Here is a 10,855-nt window from a genome sequence, read left to right as displayed (position 1 = left end):
AATAAAGTCACATGAAGTCCTATTACTACTATTTTTAGAACTAAAATGGTCACATTTCGCTGTCGCGCATGGGAGAGATCGCTATCTATTATATGAAACAGTCGTAGCTCTTATTTACAAAATTTTCTCAAGTTGATCCAATATTCTGGATATGTCAATTTATTGTGATCAAACGTCACAAAGCGCTGCTTGACATGATGTTTAATTATTGATTTGATTGGTCTTAAGAACATTTCACTTAAGTTATAAGATGACTGCCGGCATTATAGTGGGAGGAATCCGGACAGAGCCCGGAGGAACCCACGACCATCCGAAGGTTGCAGGCAGACAAATGCACGAAGCAATTTTATACTTTTTTCTTCCACGTATTATATAACTCAACAATTAGGGTGTGTATTCATTATCAGTTGTGGCTTCAGTTTCCACCAGATTTTCGCATTTTAGGGCAATAATCCAAGAGCTATGGCAGCGTGAAAACAAAGTGGTTTGTAGTGGTTGGTAACAGTACACGCTCTTCTTGATGCTAATGGTGGACACATTCGGTATTGAAGGCTGTGAACTGTGATTACCAACCACTCGTTTTCAAATTGACATAGATCCTGGATTTCACGCCTTACAATGTGAAAATCTGGTGGAAATTGAAGCCACAAGTCATAATGAATACTTACCCTTATTGTTGAATTAACACGGTATTTAATATTGAGATAAAACAATATAAAATTGCTTCGTGGGTTTATATTCTTGTTAAGCATACAATACAGCTACACTAATACAGCGTGCATTTTGAACATGCGCTCCGGAGATTTGTCTTCGTTCTTGTATACTATTTATTTATGTATCTCATCGCTGTTCAACACCGTCTTCTAGCATTTTAGACGCCGTCCGTCCATTTGTTTTTTTCATTCTAAGATCTTTTAACTAGTCGTATGTCTGTTAACATGAGTCATGTCCTAAGGAAGGGGTCTGAGTACAGGACGACACGGAATGTAATTCGGGGTGTGTCACAGCTTTTGTGGTTTTGAACTTATTCACTTAAATGACGGCCGTTAGGTTTAAGTCTGGTGGAAACCATGTGACATTAAACCAAGCCAATGACATTCGAAGTGTTGTAAAACTGTACCCAAAACTATTTTCCTTCAGTTTTTAGAATTTTTATTCGCCATAAAATGCATTTATAATAGAATAATTTTTATACGGTGGCCTTTTTGGACGTCACATCATTTTCTTTATTTTTCTCTCATTTGCCTACGGAACATTTTGAAAGATCATTTGTAAAATCATCTTTTATGAAATACCTTTTGATCATTCTGATATTTTTTTATAAAATGGATTTTAGGCGGTCAAAATGATGTGAAAAACCCACCTTAGAAAAAGGCGTAGTTTTTTCTTGAATCCCTTAATCTGGACAAATGTAAACAGAAATAATTTGAATCACTTGTAGTCCTGTTCATTGGCACCTTTCATTTGAGGCATATTACTTTGAATTAAGCCACAGCCCTATCAGGGAGAGCTGGAACCGAACACACAATTTTATTGGTCAAGGGCCTGATAGTGGCTGGCAGCCTTGGCTCTATGAACCATCTGAGTCAGCGATGGCCTGCCTCGCACAGTACATTGGAACAAGAAAACCTAAAATTTGACCACATGTCCATTCGTCATGAGAATGTATGAATGGTGAGCAAGGTGCACACAGAAATCAATTACGACAAAGCATTCCCCATATCTGCTCCACCGAAAAAGAGGAAACCCAGATTTTTTTCACAGGATAACAGACTGTCTAAGGAAACGCTCTAAGCATAGAAATTAAAATTTATTCAGATATATGAAAGTTGAAAAAGTTACCTTCTTGCACGACTTAAGCTGATCCAAGCAATACGCATAGCAAAAACTGTTCAACATTCAGTTAAGTTGTCATACTTGCTTTGTTTATTCCCTCATTATTCCTTTACAAGTGCATCTACAGTTTGATTTTAATGGGTCAAAGCGTAGGAATGACGTTGGACTCAGGACCTGGTGACGTCACGGAGATGGTTTGGGCCAAAGCCAGCATGGTGGTGGCGTAAGTATATGCTTCAGAGCACCAGAAGGGAAAGGAATTGTTGCCAGAGTTGAAACCCTTAAAAACCATTGGCGTTCGTCTTCCGAAGCGAGTCTGGTTGAGCATTACCTGATATTCATCTTCCGACACTATCCCTTCAAACCCGATAAGAACGTCTTCAGAAAAAATGGTAGCGTTCAGAGGGATTTTCGTGCCATTCAGATACTCGAAACGGTTGAATGGATACCAGATTGGAAGAGTCTGAAAGCAAGGACAACCACTGTACACACCAATATCATTTATTTATGTATTTTTATTGGTGTTTTGCGCACATATATATTTACGCCATATTTACGGTGGCGGTCAGCATTATATGGTGGTAGGAAACCGGACAGAACCCGGATGAAACCCACGACCATCCACATTTTGCTGGAAGACGTTCCCACACGTATAGGACCGACGAGGAAACCAGCGTGAACTAACAACTTGGTCACAGAGTAACATTACTGGTATCCCTGGCGAGAACGAAAGTTCGAAACTGCAGCTGGAATATAATGATAAAGAAACTTGAGAAAGTTTTCTTGTTTTTCTTATATCTATACTCCCCATAGGTACCCAACATATCCCCTTCCACCTTGGATACAGAAGTTATAACATGGCAAAATTTGCCAGTGAAAGAGTAGAACATATATGTAATCCAGAATGACTAATCCGAGAGAATGAAGCTGTCGTGTATCTCTCAAATTTGAAGAACACTAAATGTTTTACTATTAATCAGTTAAAATGATCAAAACCAAAGTTATTTCACTGCAACGGCCGTTCAATTTAGACACAGATGTATAATTAAGGCCAGCTGTTGTCAAAAGGTTAATTGTGTTAATCAACTTACATCATCACCCTTGACAGAGCCCGAAAAGAAAGCATTCCAGGGTTTATATTTTCCACTCGTGGCATTCTCAGTCAACCACAGTGTTGCCTTCTTCACAATATCCCGGACAACTGCCGGAACTTCTACAAAAAGGAACAACAGTATAAGAGTAAAACATAAACAAAGTAAACAAAATTTTAGTTAGGAAAGTAGGACATACGTTTTGTGTATCAGCTGTTATACGACAAGTATTCGACGTGGGTCAGGCCACGTTTGATCAAGAATCTAAAAAATTCTCGAAACGTAAGGCCGCACTGTGAAAAGATTGATCACAACTTTTAGGGAGATACATGGTTTGGGATATCGGTGTTTGGTGCATTGGTGGAATAGTGTATGGATTTATTTCTTTATTCATTTAATTGTTCTTTAACACACTAGAGAAATCTGAAAGTTTCATGTCCAAGGCCGGATTTGAACTGGCACATGGCGTGTCCTGGTTGCTGAAATTAAGGCAACACCACTGTTCACTCATTGAACTGTGTACAGTAACGCTCTATGAACTCTGAGTCGTTTTGTGCAGATGAATTTAACAGCGGATTTGATATGACTTGGGCCAACTAAAGTGAGTTTAAGTCCATCTCGTGCTGGCCTCCTCTCCGGCCGTAAGTGGAAAGGTTTGACAACAACCTGCGGATGATCGTGAGTTCGCCCGGGCTCTGCCCGGTTTCCTCCCTCCATAATGCCGATCGCCGTCGTATAGGTGAAATATTCTTGAGTACGGGATAAAACACCAGTCAAATAAATAAATAAATAAATAAATCAATAAATAAATCAATAAATAAATCAATAAATAAATAAATGAATGAATGAATGAATAAATAAATAAATGGATAAATAAATAAATAAATAAATAAATAAATAAATAACCAATGATACTGGGCCATATACACTGGTAGACTCACCCGTGATCCATGATGTCTGCCCCTTGGCGTAGTCAAATACCGTCCACGTGTTCACCAATGTGTTAACAGCCATAGCGGTAGTGAAGATTCGGTCCTCACCTCTTACCTTTAAAACATGGGAAATTCTTATCCATAAAACGTTTATTTCGGCTTACACACATTGAATTATTCACTACAGAACTGTGTTTGAATGCTATTACCATTGGAGTCTATATACTTCATCAACATCACTGCCAATTTGGCGTAAAACTTCAATCATTCATCCATTACCAATCAGAACCAAGGACAGTGAATCTTTAACTGCAGTATCATGCGGGAATGCTGTATCATTGAAAAACATATTACCAGTCACAACATGGTGCAGTAAATCATTCATTACGGTATAATGTGGGAACCATGTATCACTGCAGTATCATGAGGGAACCAAGTGTCATTGAAGTATCATGTGGGAACCATGTGCCATTGTGGTCTCACGTGGGAACCATGTAGGCCTATCATTGTAGTGTCATGTGGGAACCATGTGCCATTGTAGTGTCATGTGGCAACCATATATCATTGTAGTCTCATGTGGGAACTATGTATCATTGTAGTGTCGTGTGGGAGCCATGTATCATTGTAGTCTCATGTGAGAACCACGTATCATTGTAGTCTCATGTATCATTGTAATCCTTACATAAATGGTTTATTACCTTATTCACAGAAATATTTTCAACCCACACGATGAATTACCGATTATGGGATGGAACAACTCCACCCTCTGAATTTTTCCCTTCCAAACGCGATAAGAATCATGAATCCATTTATTTATATGATGTGAAATATTGCCAATAAAAGATGAATCAGCCACATAATCAATCAATGGATAAGTCATGTTCAAGATATACGCTAATAAACCACATACTGCCGGCTGTGACAATAAATGATTTACTGCAAAATGTTTCGAGTGACAAATATCGAGAAATCGTAAATTCATCAAATATTGAATATCATATTGTCTTTACCTCGGGTTCGCCATCATCTGTAAAATCTCCATCCCCGAGAAAGTCGTCAAAATACACCATTTCGCTTCCTTCCTCTTTTGCTTGGTTCACGATAACGTTAGTGACATGATCTTGAAGGACCACACCAAAGGTTCCGTCGCACAGTTTCAAGTGGCTGTCAAAAATCAAAATCTTAATGCCATCTGTACATATACCCTTGACGCAGGGTTATGGGTTATAAAAAATTGCAATATTGTACACTAGCACCTGAGGAAACAGTGATTTTACAAAAGTTTATCCTGTTTTCATCGCATTTATAAATGTGGATTGTTTTAGGACTCACTAGTCATAAGACATGAATAATAGCTTTGTCAGCAGAAGAGCAAGATTACATTTTCTTCACTGCATAATTTTCAAGGACCATCTTAGTTTGATCAATTATGAATGAAAGGTTTTTCTACGGATTCTCCGGAAACTATAAAAAGCCGTAAAGGGGCTTGAAAAATCTCAGCCAGTCCAATAAAATTCACCCATTCCAATATTTTGGGATATATCTGTCGTGGTGTGAGATTTTTTTCATTAGACCAATAACAAACAAGCTTGTTTCTTGCCAGCCAGGCTTCGTTAAAAATGGTTGGAGTGATGAATTCGTGTTGGCTATACATCGCGGTCAGAGATGTTTCATTTCTTTTGGATAGCTCGTCTGTTTCTCTTTGATAGTTGCTGATTGAAAGCAGCTCTTTTGCCATTTGGCGGAAGCTAAGTTAGATAAAGATAAAGCCTAACTGGTTTTCTCTGAAATAAATAATACTATTTTTTTGCTTTGCCTTTCACGGTATTAGCATAACACAGCGCGAAATAAATACCGTCTTCATGTGCCATGGTGAGTCCATGCCGCCTACACCAGGCAATCCTACCCAGTCACATATACTGATGCTGTGCCGACCAATACTGTTTCCTTGATCTAACATTTCAGTGATAAGCACCAAGCAAGGCATCAGCATGTATGGTTTTTAAAGTTTTTGGTACGACCCTATCTGTTTGACCCCGGCTCTTCCGACTTGACGGCGGACTATCTAACCATTAGGCCACAGAAGGGGTACAGAAACCTTGTATTCATAAACAACTTACTATGTTCAATCTAATCCTGCACAAATATACACCTTAGTCTAGGCCGGAAATAACATGCTTTGGTAGCGTGTAAATGAAATGGAGCTTACTTCCGGTACGGACTGTGTCCTGTGTACTTGGCGCTGGAGGAGTGAAAAATGTTCTGGACACGAACCAATAGAATTCAATGAGAGACGGGTAGTATGTCAAGGCCAAATCCCTCCGCCCCACGAAGTCATGCTCGATCTCCAAACCAACATGGCTGAAGTGTTCAGGTAGATTTTCTGTGCGTCATAATGTTGAGTAATTAGACTCATGTATAGTTTCTCACACATTTATATTTAAAAACGTATAAGAATTCACACGACAATAGCATTGGAGGACTGACGGCGTCACTGACAATATTGTTATTCAATAAACCTACTGCATGAAGATTAGACAACACTGAATATACTTTTACAAAAATATTTGCTATAGGTATGTACCCTTACCCTTGCGTGTGAGAAAACGTTCACCTTTGCATCCACAGAAGCAAGTCATAAATCGAGGGCTCTCACAAACCAGGTCACTTTCCTAACAAGCACATCTGTAGGCCTCTTACAACTAGGTATTGTGCTCTCACAAGTACAGATGTTGTGCGTTCACAAACACACGTGTGGTTATTCTCGTAAGCACAGGTATGGGGCTTTGACAAGCCCACGGCCAGGTGTGATAAACTACCAACAGGTGGGGTGCCCTCATAAACCCAACGTGGTGCCCACAAAATACCCATGATGAACATGTCAGATGTTTAAATACACCTCCCCACCGAATAGTTATCAACATTGCTACTACTACACATGGTTTGTCAGCTACTTGGGCAAGAAGCTTGGTTAGGACTGACCCCAGCCAAGTAAGTTATGGTAAATAAATGAGCAAAGTTATCCTCATTGCATTTATTTTCAGTCAAATACGAAGGCTATTGTGGGAAAAATATGTGACCTATCATTTCAAAACAGTTATTTGAAATTGGACGGAAACTTAACAGTTTGTAAGAAAGAGAGCTGTAAAAAGTAATCAGTCATAAACATATTCGGTATCGTTTAAAACTCGGAACAAAGGAGAGTTAACTTTACCTGAATGTCGGGTCATTAAGTACACTGTCATTAATGAGTCCTCCAACTGCAGCAGCTGTGATACCAAATATGGCGTTAGCGGACACAGTAGCGTCTACATTGTTGATGTTAAACGGCATGGCAACGTTCCTCTGGCTCATATTTCTGTTACCCGCCAGATCTTGAACCTTCCAAAAAATTAAATTTTTATTGATTCGATTTTCCTGTAAATTCATATATAATATTGGTTATTAATAGGCTGGTTCCATTTATTTTCTGCGAAATGCATTCGAGCGAAATTTGCTGATGCGCTCCCGCATCACTGCTGATACATTCCAAAATGTACGTGTACATTTAAATTAATGAATAAACGCTTTAACTTATTCATTATTATTTAAAACAGTCTGTCCTAGCAACAATAAATATAGCTTGCTAAAGCAGCGATGCCTTGGTTCAAGTCGATAATTCCTGCCTATGGGGCGTCACTTCCAGTTAATTGAATTGTGTGATTATGTATTACTACATAACGAACTCAGTTTGAAAGTGTACATATTCTCCATAGCCATCCATATATTGTTTTACACTTCATAGCATCGTAGTCATATGACTGAAAAGTTGTTAAGTACGACGTTAAACCCCAAGCACTCACTTACTCACTATATAGCATGTATTATGTGCCAAATTTGGTAAATTTACCTTTCGCCATTATTCGAAAACGTGCATGTCCTGTAGTTTTTGACACAGGTCAAGATTTTCAACTCCATACAGTACATGTATAGCCCTTTATACACAACAATTATCAGCTTTACAGCTATGACAGTTTTCTGTCACATGGCCTGCAAAAATGGGGTAAATTGGGCTTTTTTCGGATTTTTGATAGCAATTTGCCACAAACATACATAGCAGGACAAAATAAACCGTATTCGTCATCAGGGCGTCAATCTGTGTCAGGTAACATGCTAAGAATCTTCAAATTTTTCGTTTTCACATGATGTCACTTTATATGTATAAGTTAAAACCTAATTTGCAAGCATATTGCATCCTTTTTCTGTCCAAATAGCCGCCATAGAGCGTTTGTTATGTGTGCTAAATTTTAAGTAAGTGGAACGTTGGGTTTTGAGGAAAATGACTGTCAAACGTTTTCACTGTAACACAAAATAGCCGCCAAATCACGTGACTCAGGTCAACTAGCTTTTCACTCGTCAAAGGCCATCTCGAGATGTAGAACATCCCTGAGTTTCATGCATTGTCTTTTTAGATACAGTTGTTTAATTTAGATAAATTTTAAAATGGCGATTTTTGGCATGTACTATTTCCGGTTTCCTGACGTCACCTCCGGTTAGGTAAAATTTGTTCCTTGTCTGGGGGTGATGTTAGGCCTTAAGATTGCGTCACTAACTTTGTTGATTCGGGAGATATACCCATTTTAGGTTTTATAGACGTCACCTCCCGTTTTGCAGAAATTGTATTTTCGAAATCAATGACCAAAACTGCAGTATATGGGACTATCATCTGTGGAAGTGCAGAAATTATTAGCAAAAAAAACGAATATATTGTTTGCATGATATTTTATTTGATTTGTGGCATGCTTGTATAATTGTAACGGAGAAAATACGCAATCTCGCCCTGAATGTGCCTAGGTTTCATGCAACTGCAGTTAAATTTTCATCTCGGTCACATCAGCTGTTCTGGAGAAGAAGATCTTATAACATCTGATATGGCCTCCAAGTCACGCGATGAAACGTTTCCAAAATATAAAAAGTTTCAATTATGTACCATTTGTCATCTCATAAAATGTATCATCAAATTGACGAGAATAATAATAATAATAGTAATAATAATAATAAAAATAATAATAATAATAATAAAAATACGAACAAAAACAAGTGAGATTGAAGTCTGAAAGGCTTGAACCACTTATTAAAGTCTTTGCTCTATACCTGGCTAAGTAAACCAGCACCTACCCAGGTGGGAATGAGGGCCACATCTCTCCCCGTGTCATTGGCCTGTTCCAGAAAGCCGCGGATGTAGAAGTATGTCCTTGGGTCGATTGTGTTTACGTCGCGGTCACCGGAAAACGGTCTGTAAGCAAACTTCTTGAGAGCGGTCCAAATGCTGTCTAGATTTGTGTTCTGACGACGCCACAAGGTGTGAGAGGAGGGAAAGTCACTTGTATATTGAAACAGCAGCGTACCTAGTCCAAGGTTAACAAAGGTGTCGTCAAAATCTGGAGTAATCTGAAAGGCCTTGAGGTAAGCTGCCCTAAAATACAATAGAATTAGTTTGCAATTTGACGTAGGTTTGAAATATATTTTGGCTATACACGGAATACGCCACCTTGAAGCAGATATGTGCTCTCCTATCACTTAGCCATTTAACAACCTTCATTAATTTATTGATTTATTTTATTGGTATTTTACGCCGTACTGAAGAGTATTTCACTGATACGAACGACGGCCAGCATTACAGCGGAGAACCCCAAGCAAACCCACGACCATCTGAACTTACCAGGTCACAGAGGCCCTTAACAACATTAACGCAGCTAATAACAGATGCCGGTAAAAAACACTTCACAGTTTGTAGACGACGGCCTCAGAAAGATGACACATTTATTTTAAGGTTGTTGGGCAGCAAATGGTGTTCAGCTGTTAATTTTATTACGAAAAAGGAAATAAATCTGAAGTTGCTTGGCCGTGAAATAGCACTTTGAACAACAGGCATCCTGTTTATATATGTAATGATTATAACCAATATATTTTAATCAATAGGTGATAATGACCTGGAATCCAATTAATGTATTTTGCTTCTTCTGAGAAACCGAGGAAGGTCAGAATCTTCTCCAGAATGCTCCACGGCAAATAATCGGCCATCTTAAAAAGTGCCAACAGATTATCCGGAGTACTCTCCCATGACGACGACGAAGCATTGTAGGCCTCCGGCCAAAACGTCATGATGGCATTTGGTTGCTGGGGTGAATTTCTGTCATGAAAATCGCCTAGTGCTTCAAGCGATATAGAAATCAATGCATCAGAGGGTTTTGGGGCTTCGCCGTATTCGTAGGCTTCGATCAAACAAGAAGTAATCCATGCTGTGGCAAACATGTTGTTATCGAACACTTTGAAGCTATCTCTCATCGCTGCCAGTGTTGGGTCGCCATGGAAGTTGAGTTTGACATCACTTTCGTACACTCCTTTTTTCTTTTTCCAGAACAGTGGCGGAAAGATGAAATTGTGGTCGTTCTGCACGTGTTGGTTCTCCGTCAAGTTAAACAGCGTACTTATGATTTTCTGCTGAGAGCTGTCGAAGCTTTCCAACTTTCCTTGAACACTTGAAATTTTGTTCGACGTACCGTGTGCTGATGACGGCAAGACGAGCAGCACGGAGGTGATGGTTTGTACGTAAGGTAAAGCCATCTCGCTCTACTTGTTATCGTGGTAAGGAAATAAAATCTCTATGTGGCCTAAATTCTGAGCAAATCATTGGGTATTCACAGTTACCCTTCAGTGTGCTCTGATGTAGCAACAGTGTCCCAAGAAGCAATGCTGTCACGGCATGTTACATACCTTCGCACCTAGTTCAATGTGGTAACGTAGGTATATATATACATGTAGGTCTGTATAATCAAGGCGACATGTAGCTTCCTTATAGATGTGAACAACACCAGCCGGGCACTGCCTCATATCATTCTGATTCGGATATAGTGAAAGTTTATCTGCAGGTCAGCCAACACAGCTTCCTGACGAGGTTACGGGTTACGACAACGACGACACAAATAAACCTAATGACCTGGTCAGTGATTGTGT

General features: G+C 39.2%; 1 protein-coding gene across 1 annotated transcript; it reads right to left on the bottom strand.

Annotated features, from left to right (window-relative positions):
• Positions 1-1,916: 1,916 nt before the first annotated feature.
• LOC135475742 (uncharacterized) lies at positions 1,917-10,465 on the bottom strand. The gene is given in 10 exon segments (XM_064755677.1): positions 1,917-2,299; positions 2,928-3,049; positions 3,869-3,974; positions 4,870-5,051; positions 6,069-6,206; positions 6,209-6,246; positions 7,077-7,240; positions 9,017-9,314; positions 9,561-9,594; positions 9,832-10,465. Coding segments are annotated over 10 exon segments (2,037 nt in total). The 3' UTR covers positions 1,917-1,978.
• Positions 10,466-10,855: the final 390 nt, after the last annotated feature.

Source organism: Liolophura sinensis, chromosome 9 (assembly GCF_032854445.1).
Source record: "Liolophura sinensis isolate JHLJ2023 chromosome 9, CUHK_Ljap_v2, whole genome shotgun sequence".
In the NCBI taxonomy this organism is placed as follows: Eukaryota; Metazoa; Mollusca; class Polyplacophora; order Chitonida; family Chitonidae; genus Liolophura; species Liolophura sinensis.
Note: the sequence above shows the minus strand (reverse complement) of the source record. Positions and strands in the feature narration are given on the sequence as shown.